The sequence below is a fragment of the Balearica regulorum genome, chromosome 10, assembly GCF_011004875.1.
Source record: "Balearica regulorum gibbericeps isolate bBalReg1 chromosome 10, bBalReg1.pri, whole genome shotgun sequence".
Classification (NCBI taxonomy): domain Eukaryota; kingdom Metazoa; phylum Chordata; class Aves; order Gruiformes; family Gruidae; genus Balearica; species Balearica regulorum.
In genome coordinates, this window is record NC_046193.1 from 14,031,182 (window position 1) to 14,057,448 (window position 26,267).

General features: G+C 44.9%; 2 protein-coding genes across 5 annotated transcripts in view; one reads left to right on the forward strand and one right to left on the reverse strand.

Moving 5' to 3' along the window:
* LOC142603171 (calcium/calmodulin-dependent protein kinase type 1-like) overlaps nt 1-36 on the reverse strand; it is a 151,206-nt gene extending 151,170 nt beyond the window's left edge. The window contains exon 1 of the mRNA XM_075762246.1: nt 29-36. The gene's annotated coding sequence lies outside the window, so the exon portion shown is untranslated. The remainder of the gene's footprint in view (nt 1-28) is intronic.
* Nucleotides 37-341: 305 nt separating this feature from the next.
* QRICH1 (glutamine rich 1) lies at nt 342-24,704 on the forward strand. Of its 4 annotated transcripts, XM_075762236.1 has the most exons (11): nt 342-481; nt 1,615-1,675; nt 5,145-5,474; nt 13,930-14,949; nt 18,420-18,597; nt 19,222-19,376; nt 20,182-20,296; nt 21,629-21,737; nt 22,057-22,208; nt 22,891-22,981; nt 23,772-24,704. In XM_075762236.1, the coding sequence occupies exons 3-11, from the start codon at nt 5,166-5,168 to the stop codon at nt 23,962-23,964; spliced, it is 2,322 nt and encodes a 773-aa protein (XP_075618351.1). In that variant the 5' UTR covers nt 342-481; nt 1,615-1,675; nt 5,145-5,165; the 3' UTR covers nt 23,965-24,704. The 4 variants fall into 4 exon arrangements, with proteins under 4 accessions (XP_075618351.1, XP_075618352.1, XP_010300873.1 ...); XM_075762237.1 differs by lacking the exon at nt 1,615-1,675 and having other exon boundaries at nt 370-481; XM_010302571.2 differs by lacking the exon at nt 342-481 and having other exon boundaries at nt 951-1,675.
* Nucleotides 24,705-26,267: the final 1,563 nt, after the last annotated feature.

Consider the following 26,267-nt stretch of genomic DNA (forward strand, 5'->3'; position numbering starts at 1 on the left):
GGGGTCGCGGTCGGGCCAGCCCCGCCCGGCGCGGAGCAGCGGGATGGCTGCGAGGGCCCCTCGGCCGGCGGAGCCCCACGGCCGCGCGTGCCGATGGCGTCCCGAGCCCTCACGGTCGCGACCGGGGTCCGTCCCCACTGCCGCCGGTGTCCTCCCCTCCCGCCCCACGTGTGTCTCGGCCCCACGAAGCCCCGGGCCCCCGCGTGTCGTCGTCGTGTTCCCCCCCCCCCTCCCCGCGGAGGGCGCCCCCCGGCGGCCGCCCCCGTGCCTTCCCCGCCGGGACGCGGCCCCTTTAAGACGCGGGGCGGGCCCGGGAGCTGAGCTCTCGCGGGACTTGGGGGCCGCGCTCTCGCGATGCCGGGGCCGTGCGTTGATTGGCTGCGGGGGGTTGAATGTAAGATGGCGCCCAGGGAGCTGTGAGGGGAAAAGACTCGGGGCCGAGGCGGCGGCGGCGCGAGGCGACGGCGGCAGCGGGGCCGGGGTGAGGCGGGGCCGGGACGCGCCGCGGCGCGGTGGGGCCGCCGGGACGGGACGGGGGTGCGCGGCGGCGGGGCCGGGCGGGGCCTCCCGTCGGGCGCAGGGGGAGGCGGCGGCGGCGGCGGCGGTGGTTCCGGGGGCGGCGCGGGCCCGGCGGGGAGGGGGAGGGGGCGGCCCCGCCTGCCGGGCGCGCGCACCCACCCCTCGTCTGTGGGGACGCGCGCAGCCTGGCCGTGCACGCGCGAGGCGCGCCCCCCGCACCCCCACCCTGTACCGGGCGCGTCCCCGCCCCCCCCCCCTTTCCCCCTCCCTCCCCCGTGGGGCGGCCCCTTCCCCGCGCGGGCACGGGAGGCGGCAGCGCGCGCCGGAAGGTGCGGCCTCCGCCTCTGCGCGGCGCGGCCCTCGGCGGCCGCCGTCGCTGGCGAAGCCCCCAACATGGCTCCTGCGGGGGGGGGAGGGCGGGCGGGCGTCTTCGACGTCGTCTCCCGCAGGCCCGGGCGCCCCGCTGGGGAACAAAGGCAGCGGGGAGCGGCCCGGGCAGCGCTGGACTCTCCGCGGGCGGCGGCCGGTCGTGCCGCAGGAGGAAGCCCTGCGGGCCCGTGTCCCCCGCTCGAGCAGGGGAGAGGCTGAGTCGCGGCCGATGATCTCAGGGGCTAAATATGGAGCTTGGTCTCGTCTGGGCTGGGTGGCGGGGCGGTCTGTGTCGTTCCCGTCTGTCCCGGGCCTCGGGACAACGCCGGGCCGCGGCCACTCGGCAGGGAACACCTGCGGGGGGGAGCAGGGGGGATCTCTGGATACGGTCACTGCTGCTGCCTTGTTCTAAGTTCTGTCTTCCAGTAACTCTGGTGTCACCGGCTGCGCTGTGCCTGTCACCGCACGGTGCGAGCGCTCTGTGCCCTGTGACAGATGTGCTCACGCACTCCTTCCCAGTAATGCTTACCAGGCTGAGGGATACAATGGTTAGGAATTGGGCATCTCACAATTCTTCACTAGGAGCTGCTAGCTGCGTGGATGATCATATCTTTCTTTCCTGATTTTTTTTTTTTTCTTAATGGAATACATATTAAAAATAAAATGGCTTTAATAAAGAAAGAGGAACTGGGGATGGAAAGGGCTTCTTTGTTCTGTCTTCTCCAGAACGTTACAAGTCTAAGAGCTCAGGACAAGAGCAGCAGAAATACATGCAACATGGTGACTGGTGAGTCCAGATTGTCCACATGCTGCAAGTTCTGTGTGTGTTTTCAGTAACCTCAGTCTAAGTTTTATGAACTAACCGTATGTGCTCATGATCTTCAAAGAGTTTCTTGAACTTATTTCCTGGAAAAAATGCAGTTATGCTGAACAGGGAGGAATTACCTCCCTTTATTGGAAAAAGCTTATTGCCTGGATGCTTTTTTTTTTTTTTTTTTAAATGCAGTATTAAAAACATGCTGCTGAGATCTTGTGAGGATTGGTGTTAGCTGTTTCTAATGCGTGTCTACAGGATAAATGGAATGCGTAAATTAGTATGTTTTAATAACTAACAGTAAAAGTGGCAACTGCAGCAGCAAGCAGTGTATGTTCCCCTACAGAAGCCTGTTGAATGCACACTTGAGCCTTAAAGAGGTTTTTCTGTCATAAATGCCCGTGGGTTTAGTTTTAATAAATACAATTTCTGGGAGTATGGCGTTACTTTCCTGAATCTTCATCTGGACCTGGTACCTCTGTTGCTGCATAGGGTTCTGTGAAGCGTAGTTTTGAGGAGTTCAATACTTTTAGTTAAATAACCCCAAGTAACCTTCAAAGTGACAGGAACAGCTCTGGGAGGAATTTAATCCAGCCCGCAGTGTTACCTGTGGTGTTTTTAGCTCCTTTCTGATTACCAGAGTTGGAGAGCTGTAGAGAAAAGTGAGGGAAGGGTCCTGCTGCTGTTCCGGAGGAGGAGCAGACACCACATGGCGCAATTGGGACTTCAGGTGCTGCAGTGGCTCAGATGAACGTTTCTCCATTTTAGGTGTTAATTGATCTCAGTGAGGTAACTTCAAGCAAATATAAAGGAAGATTTTTTTAAATTTTTTTTTCCATGCTAGAAGAGAAGAAAAGAGAGCTTCCTTGTGACAGGGAAAGATTTACTAATAGGGGAAGACTGGCCTGGTAGGCTCTTGATTTTTGATGCTTGCTAAAAAGAACTAATTGAGATGAAGCAGCTGAGCAGCATCAAGGATGTGTATCTAAGGAATTCATGCTGTGTTCTGCTTCTGGTGGTTGGAAGAGGTAGGTGATGATTTGGTGGTGGACCTCTTCTTGATCTTTGGGCCTTCTTACGCATCTGGGTTTCTGGTGACTTCTGGTCTCTGCTGCACAGAAGCACAGTGTACCTGTGAGCAGCTCTTGACAGAAGGGTTGCAATTTCAAAAGTAAAAGTGAGGGCTAACAGCTGCTGTTGAAAACAGTGGCCCTGCTGACCTCCTCGCTCTCTCCCTTGACAAGATTAACAGAGGGTGAATAGCTCTTCCCTGAGCCCTTCCAACATAATAAGCACCAATGCAGGAGCCAGAACCTTTGCTGAGAGGTGAGCCCATCCTATTCAGCAGCAGCTAGATGTCAAAGAGCATCTGTAGTGTTGACATCCAAGTTCCTAGCATGGTGTCCTTGAGGCTTATTTCTCAGAAAAGTCTTCCCTCTGAAAGCTGTGTCTCCTAGTGCGCCTCAAAGCGGATGTGCAAAATGGTTGTGCTCTTCTGAAAACCTCACTGTAGTATCGAAGTCAAATATTTGCAAGTTCCAAGTAGAAAATCTGAACAAGTTAATTGCTCAAAATCTGTTTTCCAGCTTCCAAGTGTGTAATGGAGCATCTTACAATTAGATGGGGAAAGGTGAGTGTTGAGCTTACAAGGGTACGTAGTTTGTGCTTGGGTGGCTGCTGAAGGAAACCTCACTCAGCAGCTAAGTGAATAGTCTTACTGGTTCTATCACACACAGCTGGCTTGAAAATGTCAGATCAGAATCTCTGAAAGGCAGGGAGAATTGTGTTTCTGTCCAGCTCTGGGTTCTGTGGGACCTACTGTATGTTGATTTTTACAGAGTTGTTGTATTTACTAAGTGAACACTGTTAGCCGGTGCTTTTTACTAAACACTGATGCGTGTTTTAAGGATATTTTCCATAGTAATCTCATACAGCAACAAATGTTGCTTAATAACTCTGGGAACTGTAGATAGAGCGCAAATTGCCTCGTGTAATGTGTGTTCCCCTTACCTTTGATATTCATTCTTTCTCCTGTGAGCCTGGTCCAATGCACTAGCCATGAACCTCCTCCATGTAAACAAAAACCTCTGTGTGTTTAGATTGCTGTCACGTAAAAGTAAAGAGTGATTAGAATTTGCTCTAGCTCCCACTGGTTTTGCTGGGAATTGGGGTTGGACTTCTGGAATATGCTTGGGTGCCACTGAGAGCCTAGAACCAGCTCTTGTTTTCACACAGGCTGTTGCAGTCTTATGTTCAACCACTTACTTCTGTCTTGGTTCCATTTTGTTAAATCACGGTGAAATTATATATATGGTTCTGCTTTTTGTACCTATTCTCTTTAGAACTACAGTCATAATGTACATATAATGACGTTTGTCCTTTTTTCTGCCTTTCTGCAGCTTGATCTAGTAGGACTGAATTGCCACTTCTAGTTCTAATCTTGTGTTGTTTCACATCTTTTTCCCAACCATCTCAGTATCTGGTAGTGTTATAGCTCAAATCTATTTATCCTTTATCAAGACTAATTAGTGCCTCAGAAACAACCAATATACTCACTGTAGAAACAATTTGTGGGTTTAAACAAAATGAGTCAATAAGGGAAGACTGCTGTCAGAGTATACCCTAGAGCTTTCTAATGTTCTCAGGTGGAGTCATCTTCTTTAGTGTGTTTTTTTTTTTCTTGCTCTCACTTCCTCCCTGATCATCTGATTTCTTTTTCTGTTTCTCTTTTGTCTTCATACATGGCATGTTTCATGTTAACCTCTTCCTATGTTAAAAGGACATCAAGAACTGATGCTGCTGTTGTCTTTGTCATTTCCGGAGCTCTGCTTCTCCATGTGTGTGGTTCCCCATTTGAGGAATCTCTTGATTCCAGCACTCTCCTCTTGCTTGCTGTGTTCGAATCAATAAAGCTGTCCTAGTCCTAATAGCAGTGGGCTGAATGCTGCATCTGATGCTCTTCCGTTGTGCTTCCCATTAGCCTAGAATAGAACTGCATGGCCTGATAAAACATGCTGCTTGGTTCTCTCATCTCTGTTGCTGCAAAGCAGGGCCACAGATATTGATTTCTAAGCTTCTCTCACTAATACTGCATACTGCAAACTAATGAAATGTGTGACTTGATTTTGTCTGTTATGGGACTTGCCTGGTCTGGGTGAAGTACAATGCTAGAAGATTTTACATGGCAGTGAGTTCTTTGAATAGTACCGCAGTTACACCTGGTTATCGTTCAGACTTCCCTGAGCTGCTAAGGGTTAATCTGAGAAATGTGTAGTAGCACAAGATGCCTCATAAAACCAAAGCATCTGTCTCGGGCATCTGGCTGTGCATGTTTGCTAGTTTTCATATGGTACTCTGTATGAGAAATTAGTTACTGAAGTTGGGAATATCCTTGCTCCAAAGGAGTGCTGTAGTTAAGACTTTAACTTTCTCTTTCCTTAAGGAACCCTAAGGACCTTGCAATATGAATAATTCTCTGGAGAACACCATTTCCTTTGAAGAATACATCCGTGTGAAGGCACGAACGATCCCCCAGCACAGGATGAAGGAGTTTCTGGACTCCCTTGCTTCCAAGGGGCCGGAAGCTCTGCAGGAGTTTCAGCAGACGGCCACCACCACAATGGTGTATCAGCAGGGTGGCAACTGCATTTACACAGACAGCACAGAGGTGGCTGGGTCTTTGCTTGAACTTGCTTGTCCTGTGACAACCAGTGTCCAGCAGCAAACTCAGCCAGAGCAGCAAATACAGGTTCAGCAACCCCAGCAAGTCCAGGTAAGTGTCTTAAATCATCCCTAAATGTATATTTGACTTGCTAACCCACGGAGCAGTGTTCAGAGCCAGCTACTGTCTAACCTGACACCACGGGCAAGCACTTAAGAAGTAGGGCCAATTAACTTTATATAGAACAGCACTGTTTCCCTTTCATTTAAAGAATTTGGTAGTAAATTTCTCTCTTGACTGTGCCTCCATTGAGCCCTGCTGTAGGAGGAGTAGAGTACATAGCAATGTAGTGGTGTAACCTGTTGGAGAAATGGTTGACAGTTCTGGTGTGTGCATGACTCCCTGAAGCCTTGCACTCTGCAGCTGCTATAAATACCACCCCCCTCTGCTGGTCTTGCTTTATCTGGTTGTTCAGGGTGGCCCTGGGATCTAACTTGCCTTCGGGTTTTTTAATGAAATCAATGCTCTAAATGATTTTGCTTGAACATTCTAAAAGTTGTAGTTCCTGAACTGGCTTTTAAATTGGGGGAGGTGCAGGGGAGTCATCTTATGATATGAACTGGGGAAGATACCTTTCAGGAAAGGAACTCTAAAAGATGCGTGTGTGTCAAGGTAGATTATCCCTTTGCACAGTGGAAGGAGTCTTCTCCGTTGTTTTTTTTAATAGGTATTACAGTAATTTTTATTAAGTATTAAATGAGCAAATCAGTGGGGGAAAAAACACCAAACATATAACTTTGGATAACTGCTTTGGTCCTCAAACACATTTCATAATTTTAAGAGTTTATAGATGGCAGGGCATTTACTAAGTTTTTCTTATGACACAGCTGAACTCTGTCTACAGCTGTCATTCTGATACACTTCAGATACATTCGTGCTACAGAAGGCAGAAAGATTTGTAAAGTTGTGAGCTCTCTTCTTTTCCAACAAATTAGGATATGGAGACACAAATGACTAGAGATAAGGTAGTGTGAACTTGTTGCAGTGCAGTAGACTTGTACTACCAGCTCACTTGTGTGCTTTTATCCTGCAGCAAAGACAAACTTGCCTCTTTCCCTGGGTAACTGATCTCCAGTCTCTCCATTGAGTAACTGAATGCTTAACTGGGACTTCTGTAACCTGTTGCCCTACAGTAACTTCTGTTGCAAGGCTTTTGAAGAATAAAAGCCTCTAGTCTCAGAGACATGACTTGGATCTCTGCGTGAGTCTATTAAAACTGATCAAGGGTGCTTTTGGTTCTGCCAGCTAGCGCATTTTTTTGGGAGAAGTTTAACTTTCCAGAAGAACAACTAGGAGGGTTGGCTTTTTTGGGTGCCTCAGCCTTGAAGATGTGGAAGGCCCCCAAACAAATTGTAAAAGTCAGAAGGAATCTCTCTCTTTTTTTTCTCTTTTAACCTGCTGCTGCCTCCTTTCAGAACTACTCAAAGTTCAGACTTGACCACTGCAAGTCATCTAGTAACACAGATAGAGAGGGAGGTCACATATCATATGCTCCAGAGAAAAATAATCTCCTGACCTTCTTGAAAATAACCGTAGAGTTGCTGCCAGAGACCTGGTCCTGTTTTTTAAACTGAATGGCCTGCATTCTGAATATGAAAAATATCTGTTGAAAGTCAAGATTTCAGCAGCTTTCCTAAAGAATGTTGTCTACTCTCTCCCCCTTGTTTTAGATGTGACTTTACTTTAAAATATTTGCTTTCACATCTTTCATACAGATGATAATTAATGTTTGTGTTGCCTACTCTGCCGCTTGCTTTAGGATATTACAAACCCTCAGAACACTTAGGTGGCACATCTGTCACTAGATATGGCTGCAGCTTTTGTGCATCAGCAGTGCAACTGGATTCATGTGTGTCTAAGCAGCTAGCTCAGAATTATCTTGAAGGTTTTTTTTTGCAAGGATGGGTTGGAGAGGAATGTCTTTACCCCTTTGCAAAAGTGCTTTTCTGTCAAGATTTCTTAGAGACGTGATTTATGTTAAACCCGTAATTTAGTGTTTACCTGTCTCAAGACTGTCACTGTGGCAGCAGTAGCAGAGCACGGTGTCTGAACAAAGCTGAATTTTGTTGTGACTCTGGGGGTGACAGTGTTCCACTAGAGCAGTGCACCTGATCCAGCTGGCTCGCTTTGCTAAAATACTGCTTGTGTTGTATTATGAGAAATTTTGGTCATCTGCTGAAGCCTCTTAGCTTTTGATCAAACTTATGTCATCTGGTACTTGACTTGATAATCTGTTTAGTTCTTGCTAATCCAGTTGCAAATCAGTGGAAGACCCTTTGAATGACTATGCTTATGTCTGGCAGTGTGACAGTGGTGATGAAGGTGACTAATATGACCGGTCAGATGACCTCATGGTTGCAAGTGCTGATAACAACCTTATGATTGTAAAGCTAGACAGATAGTGCTTGGGTTTCATCCTTGATTTTACTTGCTGTGAACAACCAAAGACAGTGCATAACGGCTTGCTGCTTTTATTTATCCTGGCAAAATAAATTTCCTGTCTGAAGAAGTGGCCACTGTAGGGTTTTCTTGCCTAAAAGATTCAACAGACTGTTGCCAAATGCTTATTTTAAAGGCTGAGTGGATACAATTATTGGGTTATATACTAGTCAGTGCCACAGTACAAGTGTCTTGGAGCTCCTTCCATGCCCAGTATCACAGCAGTGCCATTAGCAATCTTAAAGAGTTTAGTAAGTCAAGTTGTCATACCCTGTGCCACATCAGGGAGCGGCTGGGAAGGGCTGCGTTTGCTCCAGTCAAGAGTTTTACCGGCTCTGCTTTTTGGTTTTGTGCATTGAGGCTATCGAATTGATGATGCCAGCGAGAAGAGGTGTTAGCACTGTGACTTGCTTACTGAATAGGGTATTTCTGCAGGGGTCAGTGAACCTCTTGCGCAAGAAGATTTAACTGAAAGAATATCTGAGGACAGAAAGTGTCTTTGCTACGGATACATACAGTGCATGTGGGGAGGATCCTCAGTTTCAGCTTTTTATTAAGGCAGTGTCTGATGTCTAGGTGGCAAGAGCTGCTTGGACAGGGCTTGAGGGGAGGATGCTACGGGAGAGCAAGATTGCAGAACTTTATAGGGAACAGTTAAATGCCTGTGTAAAATGTCTTTCAGTTGAGGCTTGTGCCTTTCTAATTGCTCAGTTCCTTAGGTGTTTACTGTTCAGCTTTTTCAGTCTTCCCCCAGTCTGTTCTGTGACTTCAAACAACTATAGGAAGCTGGGCATTATTAATGACATAAGGCAGGGAAAGTTGCCCTTCAGTAGCTCAGAAGAAAATCTTATCTCTGGCTCTGCACAGAATACATTTTTCATTCACTTCTGATGGATGCAGCTTCCCCCTGCCGCAGTCTTGGTTCTGAAGCTTAGCCTGGTGGTAGGGCTCCTACTTGCTTACCTTTGAAAAGCATCCCAATAAGATACTTGTGTAGCAGCTAGTATTAATTAGCATTTGCTAGGGCTGAGTGTGCCACTTAGCTCTTGACTGTAACTATTCTTTGGTGTTTTCAAGGTAGCACCTTCTTCTATAATGGCAGTAGGTTCCTCTTTGAGAGGTAAGCTGTTTTGTGTTCCTTGGTTCACGTGTTTTAACTGTCTTAGGCCTAAACCCTGCCCCAGTGTACAGCTTGACAACATAATCTTGATATTGTAACTGTTCAAACACATGCAAGGCCTAATTTGGCCTGTGGAATTCTCTCTCTGATGTTGATGAATGAGCAGAGGAGTGAGAATCTGTCTGGCAGTTGTTCTGAAAAGCTGACTTGTACACTCCCCATAGACCTTGTTTACTTAAATAGATAGCAAAGGACTTCCTGTAAAGTAGTTGAATAACAAGTTCCAACATTTCCTGCTACTTCAGTAATCTGAAGTATACTCAAGATCTGGTTTGTACTTGTATGTATGCTTTCTGGTGTAATGTTAGAAGGAACGCTTTTATTGCAGTGTTAGGTTTTTAATGCTGGAGTCACTTTAGCTTAGGACTGTTGTTGAGGGAAGTGTTACTTTAAGTCTTCTTTCCTTAAATTGGGCTAAAAAATAATTATGAGATTGCTCTCCTGCTTTCACTAACTTTTTGTCCAAGTGTTTGACTTCTGTCAGCTTGCTCAGATGTGGAAGTTTGAGGTCACTTACATTACTTCTGGGGGGGATTTGGAGCATACTTCTCACAGCAAGTTTGCCATCTGCCCCCACTTACCTCTTATAGATTTGGAGCCTGTCATTTGGGATTTCCTTCAGATGAAACTAAGCTGTAAGATGCAGTCTTGTTGTGCCTAGGTGTTTGTCTCCCTTGGCTAGTGGGCAAGACTAGACCTAAGTTTGAAACAGTCTTCTGAAATGTATGGTGTGGACATGTTTGTAGGTCTTCAGTCTTGTGCTGAAAGTCTGCTCTTGTATCCTACTACTTGCTAGTGTAAATGTAGCTTCAGAAACCAGTATGTGTTTGAAGAGAGGCATTTAAGAGCCTGTTGGGTGCTCTAGGACAAGCTAGATATCAGAAAATCCATGCAGGCAAGAGTTGGTATGCATGCTCATTTGGAGTTAGGTAACTCAGTCAGTCTGCAGATGAGATTTTCTTTGCTTGGGAATTCTTTCAACTTAATTGTTTCAGAACTGTAGTTCTGCAATATGAATTCCTTGTTGGGCAGAGAATCCTCACAGGGCAGACATGTTATGAATCCTACTTGAAAGTTTATTGGAGTTAGTCTATCAACCATGAGGGAAAAAAACTTCTGGAAACCAGGCTTCAGCTGTTTGAGCTCGTTACTTATTTTCTCTTTGTGTGTGCTCAGTTCTAGACAGAATATGTTTTTGAGCCTAATGTGACAAGATTTCATTTAAGGGAATCTTAAAAAAAAATTAGTTCTGCCTTCCTGTTACTATGCAGAGCTGACTTCTAAGGCTTTTGATTCTCTAGTCAGCTAGTACTTGGTCCAGCTTCTTGCTATTTTATGGTAAAAAGGCATTTCTCTGTGTGATGGTAGCCTGCTGGGAAGTGATTCTTTTCACGCTGTTAGATCCAAACTTCTGGCAATAAGCAGTTTTTCAGTACTGGTAACTTGGCATGTTCCTCTCTTGCACCAGCATAACCCAGGAATTCCCAGCATAACATGTTCTTGCTTTAATCTTCAGCATAAGGTGAAGATTTAAAGACCTCCCTGTTGGTCTCGGCCAGTAAATTTAAAGCATTCCTCTTTGTACAGAGTCTTTTAAATCAACCGCTGATGATGTTTAGTGTAATTCTCTGTCCGTTTTTTCTCAGATAGCAAGTTAGGCAATGAGGTCAACGTAAGAAGCTCTGGTCTCAGACTGGGTTGAAGTCTGTAATCTGGAATGAATGCTCGTAGCACTCCTGGGTACAACCTCCTTGAAAATAGGGAGGGATCTACTGTGAAATACGGTTGTTAAAATGGATGTGTAATTCACAAGGGATGCATAATGCACGGTAGCTAGAGGTCCAATATCCTTTTAAATAGGAACAGTCTTTAGTCAGAAGCATGATGTCTGCAGTTTGCAGCATGGAGAACTTCCAGTGATTCTGAAGTCTGACTTTTTCATCTTGTTTGAGTCTGGATTCCTTCTTTGGGTGTTAACAATAACACTATGTGAACTCTAAAGCAGTAGCAAGACATCCTAGTTACAGGGGTTAGGATTTAGTCCTGGGGGAGTATAGTAGGGCCTCAGGTCATGATTGCTCATCTACTGAAAGTGATGGAAGTTGCCCGTCACTTTTAGAGACAGTAGGCTCAGGCTTTAAAATGGTTAATGGGTCAAAGCTGTGCCAGGCAACGTTTAGACTGGACGTTAAGAAGCATTTCTTTACCAAGAGAGTGGTCAAACACTGGAACAGGCTTCCTAGAGGGGCAGTCAGTGCCCCAAGCCTGTCCATGTTTGACGGATTCGGACAATGCCCTTGATAACATGCTTTAGCTTATGGTCAGCCTGTTGGACTAGATGATTGTTGTAGGTCCCTTCCAACTGAAATAGTCTATTCTACAAAAGCGTAAGGAAGAAATTACTGTCTTGTCAGGTCTGTTCTTAGACCATGCCACTTCTGCTGACAATGCCTCTTGCTTAAAGGTATTCCATTACCTTTCTAATTGCATTACGTGATAAAATTGTTTCAGCACAGGAGCGGACTTTCAATTCTTACTGCTAGCAAAAAGTCCTTATTTTGTATACATTACAGCAGTAACAGGAACTGTAATGTAAAATTTTGTATAGAAAGAAGGTGGGGGTACTTTTAAGATGTTCTCACTCAACAGGGTAAATTACACGTTTGCCTTTTTCTATGACATGATTTTGAATCCTAGCAGATAAAGCAAATGTTTCTTGTGTGAAACTGAAAATATATCAGTGCAGTAATGCATTTTAGTTTGTCCAGTCTTGGGCCTTTGCCTTGCAGGTAATTTTTTGAATAAGGACTTAAATTAATACTAAGGACTATATTAGTGACTTTTAAAGTCAGATATTTTGGATGATACTTGCCTTAGAGGTGTAATTGAAACTGGCTTTCTTAAACTGAACTCTTAACTGGGATGCGGGGTTGGGCCTGTTTGCCCAAGGCAATACTCATGCTGTAGGGCAGTATGATAAGAGTATCAAATAGAACTGAAGAAGCATCTCGTAGGTGACTTCATCTTTTTCAATTAACTGCCTGATCAAATCACTCATACAGCTTTTTAAACTGTCATGCTGACACAAGGTCACATGTTTCTTGTTATGTTGCAGGAAATTATTATAGAAAGTCCATGTCAACTGGATTACAGTATACGTCATATAGCTCCCAGCAGGAACCTGTAAAATTCCCTATTCTTCCTGGAAATAGAGTTAGTTCTTAACAGGAGGTGACTTATAAAACTGGTCTGCAAGTGGTGCATTTTGCCACCCTACTTTTTTTCCTTAGCAACTCTTAACATTTTTTTAAGACTACTTAGGGGTGGTGTTGGGAAGTGAATTTCTTGTATCTGTGCAACACAGACCTGCGTGGTAGTTCTTTCTGGTTTTGTCAGGCTGGCTAGTGTGACGTCTCTATGCAAACACTACATTAGCTTGACTGACTCTAGAAAGTGAGGTAGAAAAGGGTGAGAGAACATGAGTAGGAAGACATAATTTTGCAACTAAATAAATATGTGTTGGCTTCAAACTTCATATGGCCCTCATAGGTGCCACTAATAAAGCTCTACATCTCTCGGTTGGAGTTGAAAGGAGAGGTTGAGTAATTAATTCCCTCCCTTAAGATATAGTGTGTTAAGGAAGCCTGGAGAAGCAGATGATCGTGGGAACCTGGGATATCACTTCTAGGACAAGGCAAATGCAATAAAGTGGCTGTTTAAATGTGGAGGATAAACAGTGAAGTGTCTGGAGGAGGAGAGCAGACCTCACTTGGTGCCCTGGGAGTGAAGGTACTAGCTGCGTTGGGTTTGAGGCCTGAAGTGTGAAGTTGTTGAGACCCGAACTTTGTGTTGGGGGCTACCTCTGACTCCTAGCTTTAAGTCTGCTCCTGGAGTAGATAGTGTGACAGGCCTTGGACAAATGAGCATTGATATGAGGGGGTGTGATTTCTTTTTAACTCCCTAAAATAAAAGGAATTGTGTTTGAATCCAAGTCTTCACATATTTTGTCCATATTATTCAGCATCGTGTAAGTGCACAAGCTAGAAAATACAACTGAGTAATTTGGACAATAAATGGAATTAAATGGAATAAGTAAATAATGAAAAAAAAATCGGTTTTAATTATTATTGCCAAAGAAATACTTCTGAAGTTTCAAAAACAAACACTGCAGTGTTGCCCCTTAGCACATGACAAAAATTCAGGTTGAACTTGCAGTTTTCTATGTTGACACCAGCTTATGTAGCGTTACTATTAGCAATTGGTTTCAGAATAATATTTCTGAGCTTTACATGGAAAGAGCCAAGTGCTGGTTTCAACTTACCCATATTTCTTACTGCCTGTCACTGGCAAGCAATCCTGTGGCCATTTGGGGGCTGGGGTTGAAAGCAGTAAAACCATCTTTAGAGCGTAGTAAGAATGAGGCAAGCTCCTACATTTTGTAGCAAGATAAACTTAATATCAGAATTATAATGTGTGTGACCTTAAAGTCTTGCTATTGCAAGGCCTGTGCTGAAATAACATTTTAGCAATGCAAATAGCTCTGAAGACTCTTTTGGCTTCCAAGGATGCAATCTGTTGGCTTGAGCCCACAGAGCTTTGAGGATGGAGATGCAGCTCACGCGCTGTTCTGTGTACTGGAAGTGTGATCATGTGCAACACTGAGCAAACACATCATCTACCGTGTTGCCGTTATGAACCAGGCACTTCTAGAGTAACTTGGTTTCATTTTCTTGAGATCTTTACTAGTGGATTCATCTATGGAATCATAAACTGAGCATAAAAGACTTGAAGCATAGACCTCCAGTGAAGGGCCATCTCTGCTGGTGGTCCCCCTGTTGAATCACTGATGCTTGGTGATCTCTAACTGCTGAATTGGTGTCGTTGCAGGTTCAGGTCCAAGTCCAGCAGTCACCGCAGCAGGTCTCCGCCCAGCAGCTCTCTCCACAGCTCACTGTCCATCAGGCTTCAGAGCAACCAATACAGGTCCAAGTGCAGATCCAAGGCCAGGCGCAGCAGCAGGCATCCCAGACAATACAGAGTCAGTCTCTTCAGAGCCCCAGCCCATCTCAGCTGCAGGCAGCTCAAATCCAAGTGCAGCATGTGCAGACTGCCCAACAGATCCAGGCTGCGGAGATACAAGAGGAACACATACAACACCAGCAGATCCAGGCCCAGCTTGTGGCAGGACAGGCCATTACTGGTGGCCAGCAGATACAGATCCAAACAGTTGGGGCACTGTCACCTCCACCTTCTCAACAAGGCTCTCCACGAGAGGGAGAGCGGCGGATCAGCACTGCTAGTGTCCTTCAGCCAGTGAAGAAACGTAAAGTGGATATGCCTATTACTGTATCGTATGCTATTTCAGGGCAGCCAGTTGCCACAGTGCTGGCCATTCCTCAGGGCCAGCAGCAAAGTTACGTCTCTTTAAGGCCAGACTTGTTAACAGTGGACAGCGCCCATCTATACAGTGCCACTGGGACCATCACTAGCCCCACTGGAGAGACTTGGACCATCCCTGTTTACTCTGCTCAACCGCGTGGTGACCTTCAGCAGCAAAACATAACCCACATCGCCATCCCTCAGGAGGCCTACAATGCCGTCCACGTCAGTGGCTCGCCAACGACACTGGCTACTGTGAAGCTGGAAGACGACAAGGATAAGATGGTGGGAAGTACTTCAGTAGTGAAGAACTCTCATGAGGAAGTGGTGCAGACTCTTGCTAATTCGCTCTTTCCAGCGCAGTTTATGAATGGCAACATCCACATTCCAGTGGCAGTGCAGGCTGTGGCAGGGACGTACCAGAATACAGCACAGACAGTGCACATATGGGACCCACAGCAGCAACAGCAGCAGCCCACATCCCAAGAGCAGGGGCAGCAGCAGCAGCAGCTACAAGTCACTTGCTCAGTAAGTTAAAACTGCTTCTCAGTCTCAGTCCGTGGTTAACAACTTGTGAATGTCATGGGGAAGGAGGATGACAGCAGACGGGTTTTCTAGGAAGCAGAGATGCGTCTGTCGCAGTAGCTTCAGCATGACGTAGGGCTTTTGACTCCTGATAGGCGTAGGACTGCAATGTGTTATTGTTGGTACGTAATTATAGAATTCAAAACTTCCCAAAAGAAAGTACAGTCTTGATCTTAATAGTGTAAATTAATAGATACTCATCGTTAATAGATACATGCTCATTGCTAGCTTCTTCATAGCAGGTATTCCAAGGTCTGCAGTCTTCCCCTGAGCTGTTCTAGGGGTTGCAGTGGGCAGGCAGGGATGATTGCAGTGAACCAAGATGTGCAAATATACTAGTCACCTGGTTATCAGTTTGTGTTATGCAGCACATGGAGACCACAGCAGATCTAGTGTCAAAATCTGACTAGTTGTGAGCAAACTTCATGGATCAGGTGTACCTATCTGTAACACCGTGTCCTGCTTCTGGTAAATGCCTGGTGTGTAAGAGCACAGTAATGAGCAGTGGCAAGTAAGCATCTCTTCATAGTGCTTGGCAAACATGGCAGACATTTTTGCTGGTTTTTTAAAGGCTTTGTTGCTAACTTTAAGCCACAGATTATTTTGAATTGGCTTTTAAAACTTGAATAACCAGTGCTATTAATGGCCTCTCTTGTATATGCAAATGGATTTAATTTATCTTTTATTACCAGAAAGTGAAAAGTGATTGATCTGTCAGAGCCTGTTTTTGCTGAATGGAATGAAGGCAAAAATATCCAAGTCTGCTAGCATAAATGTTGTTATAAATTCTTTCCAGTTTATAAATAACACTGTTGGCTTTATAAAGGCGTATATGCCCTCTGAGACCGGGAGGATTACTTTCTGTAGTCGTGTCTGGCTGTTTGACTTGATTATGGGCTATAGCCCACCAAGGTCTTCACTGAAAAGGGTTCCCTACATCTCTAGATAACTTTCAGGTGCTGGATGCCTTTTTTTTGTAAAGCTGTACTTTAAGCTACAGCTTATGGGTCTTGTAATGCACGGGGTTTTGTTTAGTTGGGGTTGTTTTGTTTGGTGGTGTTGTTTTTTTTTTTGTCACATCCAAAGAGCCTTCTGTAGCTCTTCTTTTCCCTGTATTGGTACTTCAGAGATCACTTCATTGTTTTCAGCTACTTGAACAAACGAAGTTGATAAACTTGCCTTTCTGCTAAACAAGATTTTTTTAGACTTATTCTAGGGTCTTGTAAGAATGTGAGCCACATTCTTGGGATCCTTTGTGAGGTATTAACTCAATTTTTTTAATAGTTGCATGTAAAGCTTCTACTAATGCTGTGTATTCCTGTACACAGTGGCCTGTAATTTTTGGGTATCAGACAGTTTTCTGATCCCAGTTCTCTGGAGTACTGAGTGTTGTATAAGCCCCTAAATACAGAGGCAAGTCCAGGAAGGATGCATCCTCCTTCTAAGCGGGCAATAAAGCTACGATAGGTGAATATCAAACTTTTGGGAGTTGTCCCTCTCACAGCTGTGAGACGGAGAAGGGATTTGCCTGCTTTCCCCACACTGTGCTCTGGCATTGTGCTGCTGTGAGAACCAGGCACGCTGCAGCTATTTTACTCTATTTGTGATAAATATAAGTCAGTGAAGAAGCAGCTGCCAGTTCAGCCTGCGTGCCTGCCTTCACACCGAACAAGGTGTCTGGGAGTTCAGGGCAGAAGATTGCCGCTTAGGTTGGGCTGATGGAGGTGGCTGGCTCTGGAAAGCTTTTTGGTGAGTAATGGGGCAGCACTCTGGAGGTGAGTGGAGCCACAGCCCTAGCTTCTACAAAGACAAGGTGTCAATCCACCCTTGGACTCCTGTCCTCCTTAGTACAGAGGCTTGCTTGACAATTTAAAATTTGTTGCCGTCTACCTTGATAAAAGCTGAGCCCTTTTGGTCATAGTCTCCATCTGCAGCTCTTGCAGGCTTTGCCTCTTCAGCTGGTTTTTTTTTGTTACACTAAGTAAGGTGCAGGTATAATGGCTCTATGTCATTTTCATTATGGTCTCTACTACTGTCAGAGCAACTTTCACTGATGAATGACACTTGGCAGTATCAAAGAAAAAGTTACTTCAGTATAACAAAGCCTTGCTTTTTGCAATGGCTCTTAAGAAGGAGAAAGCAAAACTGTTTTGATGTAAGAGTTGCTATCTCTGTGACATTCAGGGTGCCAATGAGAATTTGACTAAGGGCTGTAAAGTTTCAAGTTAATCTCCTTAATTGAAGTAGCCATGAGACTTTTTGTGGCATGGGATTGAGAAGCTGTGGTGAAGAATGCAGAGTGAGTGCAGCTGGAGGGCTTGCTGACCTTTCTGGATAGGTGCCATCAGTTGTCTGTAAAATAAATTTCAGTTTGAGGTAGTAATTCTTGGTGACTTAAGGTCTGCTGCAAAGTAAACTTCCAAAGGGTCTGGAGACTCTTTAGGTCTATAGTAGGTCATACAGTAGTTTTTCACAGAACAGTAGCTAGTCCTTGCTAGCAGTATTCGGTAGTTTGATAGGATAGCATTGCATTGCAACTGAATTAATGTTCTGATGCTGGTGTTCTAGTCTGTTACTACTTTGTACTTCTTACAAATGAATTAATCTTAACAGTTCTTGATGATAAGAGCAGAGCGTATCTATTCTGTCTGCTATCTATTCTGTCTGCCTGTTATGTACTGAATAACGAGGAGAGCCTGCCCTTGATGGACAAGGGTGGGGAAGGGTGCTGTCAGTGTACAACATGTAATCGTACCCAGAGCCTTGCTCAGGGCAGTCTAGGTTTGGAGCAGCAGTGGTTAGTAAAGCTGACGGCACCTTGCTGTTCTTCCCTGCCAGGGGATGGCAGTCTCTCTAGCTGCTGTGTTTCAAGGCCATGTCTGCAAGGGGCCTTGGCCTGCTCTTGTTGTAGTGAAATGATGGACTTTAGGGGTGGTTCTGAGTGACAGGTTAGCTGAAGCCAAGAAAAATTCCTTGGAGCAAATAGGGCTTCAGAATCAATAGTCATCCATTTCACTGTTTGAGGGGAGACCAGAAGTCTGTTGTTGTTTAGCCCTATGAAGATCCTTACCTTTAAACATAACAGCTAGCTTCTTAATTGTATTGCAGCAAGAACAGGTCATGGCTGTTTGCTCTACTGTGATGTTCTGCAGAACATCAAATGCATCAAACTGCAAGTTGTGTGGATTTGCTAAAGGGGTTATAGATATGTCTATTCAAACTAAAGGTGTTCTTGGAAACATGAATACACTTTCACAAGCAGCAATTTGAGTTAGCAAAAGTTGTGTTCCTTGGATTAATTTCTTGTTAGGAGTGTTGCAAAAGGGGCTAGAGGTAGTGTGGCATTACTTGGTATTTGTCAAGCTGTTGCACGTTGAAGTGTATATGTACAACTGAAATGTTTTCTTTCATAGGCTCAAACTGTTCAGGTTGCTGAAGTTGAACCACAGCAACAGCCACAGACTTCACCTGAACTTCTACTTCCAAACTCTCTGAAGCCAGAAGAAGGGCTTGAAGTATGGAAAAGCTGGGCACAGACCAAGAATGCAGAGCTGGAAAAAGAAGCCCAAAATAGGCTAGCACCTATTGGAAGTATGTGTCATGCCAACATGGCCTTTCTTTCCTTTCAAGTAGGATTAGGAGTGACTAAAACATTAGCTGTTTACCGCTCTGGAAAACACCTTTGTTTAACCAGTGATTGTTTTTAAATTTAAACTTTGCTTTACTCTGTGATACTAATTATTGCATTCTCCTACTGCCACAGGACATGTTCCAAGGGAGGTATTAGCTCTATGCTGAGCCAACTTGAGCACCCAGGCTGGTAGCTGTAGAAAAGGGTACTGTGTGACTGTGGTGCATGGATGAACAAAATGGCTGTGAATGCCAGCCAAGCTGGTAGAGTAGTCACGGAGCTGCTGTTTTCCTGTTGCTGCAGGGCAGCATTTCATTGTGGACATGGTAAAAGAAGGCAATAGTCATGCAGTTGGCAGGGCAGAGAGTCTTCCTGTCAGATTCTTGCGTGTTTATCTTTTAGTAGATCTGACAGCCTAAGATCTTGATTTATTTCAGCTTTCTTTATTATACTGGGAGAATGAGATAGTACTAGGCCTGCCAGATAGAATGGGAAAGCTGGAGATGTGGGAAATCATTCCTGAAAGATTGGGAAATAATATGGCTTTATGGCTTAAATAATATGGCTTTGTTTTGTTTTTCCAGGGCGTCAGCTGCTGAGGTTCCAGGAAGATCTCATCTCTTCAGCTGTGGCTGAGCTGAATTATGGTCTATGCTTAATGACAAGAGAAGCTCGAAATGGTGATGGTGAACCCTATGATCCAGATGTGCTCTACTATATCTTCCTCTGTATTCAGAAGGTAGGGGGAGAACAGCTATATGAGCAACAGAGCTGTGCATGTTGTCAGCTTATATAGGGAGGATTCTCCATTATAAAAACAGAGACTGTGGCTTCTATTAAGCTTCCCAACAATTTCATAAGAAAAAAAAGTCTCTTTAAAAAAAAAAAAACCAAAACCAACAGACTAAATGTAATTAGTGCACAGCAGTGTTTTCACCAACTGAATTAAGTTTGTGAAGAATTGTTAATAACTGAGTTGAGTATCATGGTGAGAATAACAAATCCTTTTAGGTTTTTTGGCGGGGGGAGGAGGGTTGGATGATGTTTGAGGAAGTTGTCACTGTCAAAACTTGATCTGGTTGAAGCTTTAACGGCAAGAACTTCACTTTGTGTGATGTGGGAGGTCTGAGCTGGTAATGTAAGCGTGCTTTCTGGAAAAGCTGCAGGAACAGAGCTAAACTCTGGAAGGAGAATTGAGCATCTCTCTCTCCTTAACCTGAAAAAGTAATGTCCAAAGGACGGTCATGTGAAATAACTTGCAGTGAACACAACACAGCTGAAATAAACAGTGAAATCCAACCAGCTTTACTTTCTAAGATGGTTTTTTCTTTCTGTCTTAGCATTCCCATGATAATAACTGAGATTACTTCCCCTGTACTGGCCTTGGTGCAAGGGTCCTCTCTCTTCTAGGTAGAATGTATTAGTCTTCACTGCTATGCTGTAAAATGCTTGACTAACCAGTTATGTGGGCTCTTAGGATAAGGTCTGGTCTGAGGAATATGTTTGCTACCACCGTACTGGACTGTGTTGTGAATTTCTTACAGTATCTCTTTGAAAATGGCCGAGTAGATGACATCTTCTCAGATCTCTACTATATTCGGTTCACTGAATGGCTGCATGAAGTTCTTAAGGACGTACAGCCCCGTGTTTCCCCTCTTGGTAAGAACTTTTATCGAAGAACTTTAAAACTTTCTGGAGTTTGGAATGCTTAAACTGGACTACACCATGAGTGTAGTCCGAATAGAAACCTGTTCGAAGTACTTGAGGTCCCTAGCACAGCTCATACCGGTCAGGGAGAAAAAGGTTGCGTCTGCAGTGAACACTGGGCTTACTGCACATGTCAGGCTCTAGCCCTGATTGTTGTTGAGGATTATTTGTCTATTGTTTGTCACCTGTCAGAAGGCAGATTGTTGAGACTTTGTAGTGTCATGAGATTGGCTTACTTGGAAGCCAGCTGATACTTGGTCTGAATCGCGCTTCCTCATCTGAAGTACTAATACATCTTGCCTCTAATATGTATTGTTACTTTGGGAGATAATACAACACTGTCATGTTGCCATGTAGCCAGATGGGTACGGTCTGCAGGACCAACTAAGTGTCAAAGAAAAAAAAAAAGCATAATTAGAACCTCGAATGCTGCAATCAAATGCAGCTCATCTCAACACTGTGTTTAGAAGACGAAGGCAAGGGGGGGGGGAACAGTTCCAGAAAAGCCAGATTTTGACAGAGTTGTGTATGAGAACTGGACTAAGAATTGCATTGTCAGAGCACAGAAACCTGGCTTCTAATTACTTCATTCCCTTTAATATGGTTAGACATCAGTGAAGAAGCTATTGCTTGTGTTCAGAAAAGTAGCTGATGTTACAGGCTAGATGGCTAAGTAGCACTATGAGTTTTGGAATCCTTTTGTTTTCACTCTGGCTGTTTGATCTGTGCTTTGTCATTCCACTAGCCCCGGAGTTCATACTGCTGTCTGTTTTTCTGTTTATCTGTGTATTTGGAATATAGTATTTCTCTTCTGCACAAAAAAAAAATAGTATCTGAGAATCAAAGGATTACTCATGTGTCCAGATACATCACTTGGCAGTGTGTGCTGACTAAAGCTGTGCACAGGGCCAAGAGCTGATTTGTTACACTGGCCTGCCTGCTCTCCCATATTATTGGATTAGGAGCATCTGCATTGGAGTTGAGCCATTAATTAAAAGCTTTTTAAGTGCATATTTATTTCTCTCTGGGCTGGGATGTATAGGCGTATTGCAGAAGCATACTCTTCTACAGCTACAGGTTGACGTATATATATGAGTGTTTCCTAACTGTACCTGCTATTTAAAAAGTTATTTGCACAGTAGTGAGTCTTGACATCAGTGAGGATCTCCTCCTCCTCCTTCCCTTAAGATTTACATGTTCTCTAACACTTACAGACTATAAAATGTTGCCTGTGTTCCTGCTGTGACTGTCTCCTGGCATGATGCTGACTTCTGATTATTGCAGGTTATGTCCTCTCCAGTCATGTAACAGAAGAGATGCTGTGGGAGTGTAAGCAGCTAGGAGCTCACTCCCCTTCCACCTTGCTCACCACACTGATGTTTTTTAATACAAAGTAAGTACTTAAGTCTTTGGGAATCTTGACAGGGTTGATAGGAAACTGCTGCACTGGATTAGGGTGAAATCATGAATTTTGAATGGTTGCACACAGAGACCTCTTGTAGCCCCATCGGGCAAAGAAGATGCAGTACAACAAGGAGAGGAGCTAGCAGAGGGGAAACTGAGCTTGTGGCTGTTACATGCTTTGCTGCTGGAACAGTCTTTAACTCAGTGTTGGTTTGAGCTTCAGCTGGCTCATGATGAGTAACCTTGCTGTTGTAACGGTATCCTTTACTTGGCCTCTGAATGCCCTGTGTTCTCTTCTTGCTGCTCAGGTACTTCCTGTTGAAAACAGTAGACCAGCACATGAAGCTGGCCTTCTCCAAGGTGTTGAGGCAGACCAAGAAGAACCCTTCTAATCCTAAGGATAAAAGCACGAGTATCCGCTATCTGAAGGCTTCTGGCATACACCAGACAGGACAGAAAGGTAGTGTCTGGAAGTTTTCTTTGGGAGTATTTACTTACTGGGCATGAAGGAAGTGGATGAACCTGGAGATGTCTGCAGGTAGGGCCACAAGAATCCAAGGCTCTGCCAGTTACCCTCAGCCTAGCAGCATGAGTTTTCTGTGTGTTCTGTCTGAGAGCGCATAGTACCTGCAAATAATAAGCCTGGGGACATACCTTACCTGAGGCATATAGGACTCAAGAGCTAAGGATAACTTTTTTGTTACTTTTGGAAGTTTTTTTATGGGCAAAGGGGCTATTGGGTGTAAGTGCTTATGAACAGAGGGAGAAACTTCTTTGGGAGGGCTTCTCTTAACCTTGACTCATGTGAACCTGTATAGATTCTATACATAAGCACAATCTGTCCTCTTAAAAGCACAGACTCAGGATTTAGCTGAGGCATTGCAGTCTCAATAGTGAGATTTCTCTCATTTTGGGCACAGGTAGAGAAGTGGGTTGTGATCTTCAGTAGCCTTGGGATAAAGCAAGCTCTCCATATAATGCTTTGAGCATTTATAACCAGGTGCCTCTGCCCTGGAAGAGCTGTACGTCTCTTGCCAGCTCTGGCACAGTGACAAGGCGCTTCGGAGCGCTGAGGCTGTATGGCGCTGCTCAGTTTGCTGTTCTTAGAGTGTCTGACAGACTTCTGGGGGGCTGGTTTGTAGTTACAGATGACATGTATGCAGAGCAGACTGAGAATCCAGAGAACCCCCTGAGGTGTCCGATAAAGCTGTATGACTTCTACCTCTTCAAATGGTGAGAGCTCTTGTTCGCCTGTATGGTTGCTTGTCTTCTGTGACTGTTAAGCTGCATCTTGTAGCTGGCCTAGTTTTCAGGGCTGTGTTTTATTGCTGGCACAGTTTCTACATTTGCATAAATTTACTTAAACGGGGAGGGGTGTTGATATGAGAGGGTGGGATTTACTCTTGGTGGCATGTACCTTGAACTTCTGCGGTATTTAAAGAGACAAATCCTGATTTGTGAACTGGCTGCTCTTAATCTTGTACTTGCTCTGGAGGTTTGCTGTGTTGGCATGAACTCGCTGTTCTGCCTGTGACTTGCAAGCAAGTCATCTGGAAGCATCCACTACTTGAGATGAGATTAGGGTCCTATTCAAATTAGCTTCTGAACAAAAATGAGGACTTGCTATGGAGATTGGAGGGACCCTCAGAGGACTCGCCTCTAAATTATGATGATTCTGATAATTAACGTAAATGTTCCTCTGCAGAGATGGGTCTGCAGTTAGTCTGGATGTGAAAATACCCCATCCTTGCTTCATTCTGAAAGACCCCAAGGCCATGTGCGTGTTATACTTACCAGTGCAAAATAAAAATTACTTTCTTGTGGTCGTCGCCATGACTTTTTAACCTTGGCGTGGCCTAAAAACTTTGGGACCTCTGTTGCCCCCGGATGTAACACCGTAACTTTGTGTCCCATCAGCCAGATGTTCACTGTCAGGATTTGTGAAGCCTGGGTGAGGACAGTGGCGGTCTCTCCTTCCCTGGACATTCTGTTAGTCTGGTTATTTCTGATCTTCCTCACACAGCCCCCAGAGTGTGAAAGGCCGGAATGACACGTTTTACTTGACACCGGAGCCGGTGGTGGCCCCCAACAGCCCTATCTGGTATTCCATCCAGCCGATCAGCAGAGAGCAGATGGAGCAGATGCTCACCCGGATCCTGGTGATACGAGAGATTCAGGAAGCTATTGCCGTGGCTAATGCCAGCACCATGCACTAAGGCATCCTTCTTGGCTCAGAAGGGGTGGGGCGGGGTGATGGGGGAGGGACAAGCAAAGATAAATTGTACAGACTTTTACACTAAAGGAGATGCCTAAGTTTTTGGTTTTTTATTGGTGTAGTTATGAAGCCCTTTTAGGCTTCTTCTCTTTAAAAGAATCTAAAGGAAAACCTACCCATTGTGTATCCTACCCCACACACCAAACTGTTGGAACCATTTGGAGGCTGCATATCCCCTGCGAGCTGGGAGCTGTGGAAAGCTGCTGGTTGACTCTGGTGTTTTTTTATGATGTAGAAAACATGAACTACAGGATTGGCCTGGATGGCTGGGGGCCTCTGTCTCCTTGGAGCACGTGCAGCCTAGAGGGCACAGAATGATGGATGGACCTGCTCAGCCAGTGGAGGAGAGGCAGGCATCTTCTTTTCTTGTGCTTGGACGTTAATTTGCTGTTATCTTGGAAGGAAGAGGAGAGAGTGAACTGCAATTGTGATTTATACAAAAAACAAACCAACAATTTCTATTCAGACCTTTAAGTGACATTTTTAGATGTTAAAAGTACAAACTTTACCACACTCTTCTTTTTTGGCCTAACATTGAGGCCTTAAACCTTGAGGCTCCTGTGCCTGATGGAATTCTTGTAACATACACTTGTGTATCATATAAAGATACCACCCTGTTTCTCTTATGTATTCTTACTCTAGTTGTTTATTAAGAATGACGAGCACGTCTTTTCAACATGCCATTGAACAATGTGTCTTTATTTGGGGAAGAGTGAGCTGTGAGGGTGGGGGGAGTCATTATACAAAGATCAGTATGCAAACTGGTTGTTTTCATCCCTGTTTGTGCTTTCCAGCTTTACTCCGCTGGACTTCTTTCACCCCTACAAATTAGGAAGGTAGAAGGGGATTAACTTCTGTTGAAGGACCTGAATGTCTGCTTGCTGATGGAAGCTCAGTGTCAGGCTAGGAACATGGAATCTGTGAGACCAGATCAGATTGTCAGTCTGTCCTGATGTTCTGTGGCCAGCCTGTGAGGCTTCACCCCTAGGCAAATTCCCCTCTCCTCACCTTTACAAACGCATCACACCGACGGCATGATGGAGGGGTGTTGGAGGGAAAAGGCCTTCCAGGAGCAGCACATGGCTTACTCCTGCCATTTTAACAGCCTTTTCACAGTTTTTTAACACAGCTGTGTAGCTTCATGATCATAACCCCCAACCCTGTAGCCTTGCCTTGCTGCATCTTAAATGTTGCTGTATTTTATATCATTAACAAGTAGTCTGCTCTTTCGAAGCCAGCGGGTAGCCAACCATGCTTGAAAAGGGAGATCACTAGCCAGGCTTGTTATTTGTGCCACCGGTTTCTTGGATGCAGAGAGATGACTTTGCTTCTTGAACTTGTCTTCCCTGCTTCTCCATCTCATGTCCCTTCCCTGTTCCAAAATATGTAGAGATATATTTAAATATATATTACAGTAAAAGAACTTAAACTTGTGTACAGGCAAGAAATTTTTCTGAAGCTTCTGTTGGCCAGCACCTGTCTGTATTGAGAAGCAAGGTCTGCCCTCTCTTGTTGGTTGTGCAAAGTGTAAAGCTGCACATAGGATGAGAGTAGCCATAATGTTCCCTGCCTTTGTGCTCTTGATCAGTGTTGAGGTGTGTGGTCTTAGAGACTTCAAGCCTCTGATGCTTCATATTGACATTGGTGTTCAGGAGAAAGCAGATGTGATCGAGTTGGTTGTAAGCGTGAGCAGTTTGTTCCCTGCATAGGACTCTGTGCTCAAATAAGTGCAGAGAGGTGAAGTAGCAACACACTGTTGTGTACTAATACCTGTACTCTAAAGTAGACTCTTAGCTCAGTGTCTGCCCTCAGGGTCATCCCAGGGGAACATAGCCTGGGGTTGGTGCCCAGATCCCAGTGGGTAAGTTGGGAAGATGTTGCCCAGGTGGTGTGTGGTGCTGGCAACACCTACCCTCAGCTCAGTTCAGCTCTTGGGGGCCAGCAGTTGCCCCCTGGTAGGGTGGCTGTCGGGATTGCGAATATTGCTTCAGCTGGCAGAAGCCTGTAATCCCTTCACTGTGTCCTAGTGACTGGAATGTCTATCTCTGGCCCTAATTTAAGTATTTAATGACATGGTTAGGAGCAAGCTCCCACTGTTTCAAGCAGCTGGGTATGCTTGTTGCTCAGGATGCCTGACAGGCCTGCAGAGTGAATTTCCCATTCTTTTCCTGTCGTCTGAACAGAGTTACAAAGATGTGAGAGAAACTACAGACACCTGCGCTCTAGTCCCACTATGCGCTCCGC

Bases quoted from the DNA above. Each gene is read 5' to 3' on its own strand.
- QRICH1 (XM_075762236.1), top strand. From the start codon at position 5,166: ATGAATAATTCTCTGGAGAACACCATTTCCTTTGAAGAATACATCCGT. The intron at 18,598-19,221 runs GTATGTGTCATG...TTGTTTTTCCAG, and splicing joins TAGGCTAGCACCTATTGGAA to GGCGTCAGCTGCTGAGGTTC. The intron at 21,738-22,056 runs GTAAGTACTTAA...CTTGCTGCTCAG, and splicing joins CTGATGTTTTTTAATACAAA to GTACTTCCTGTTGAAAACAG.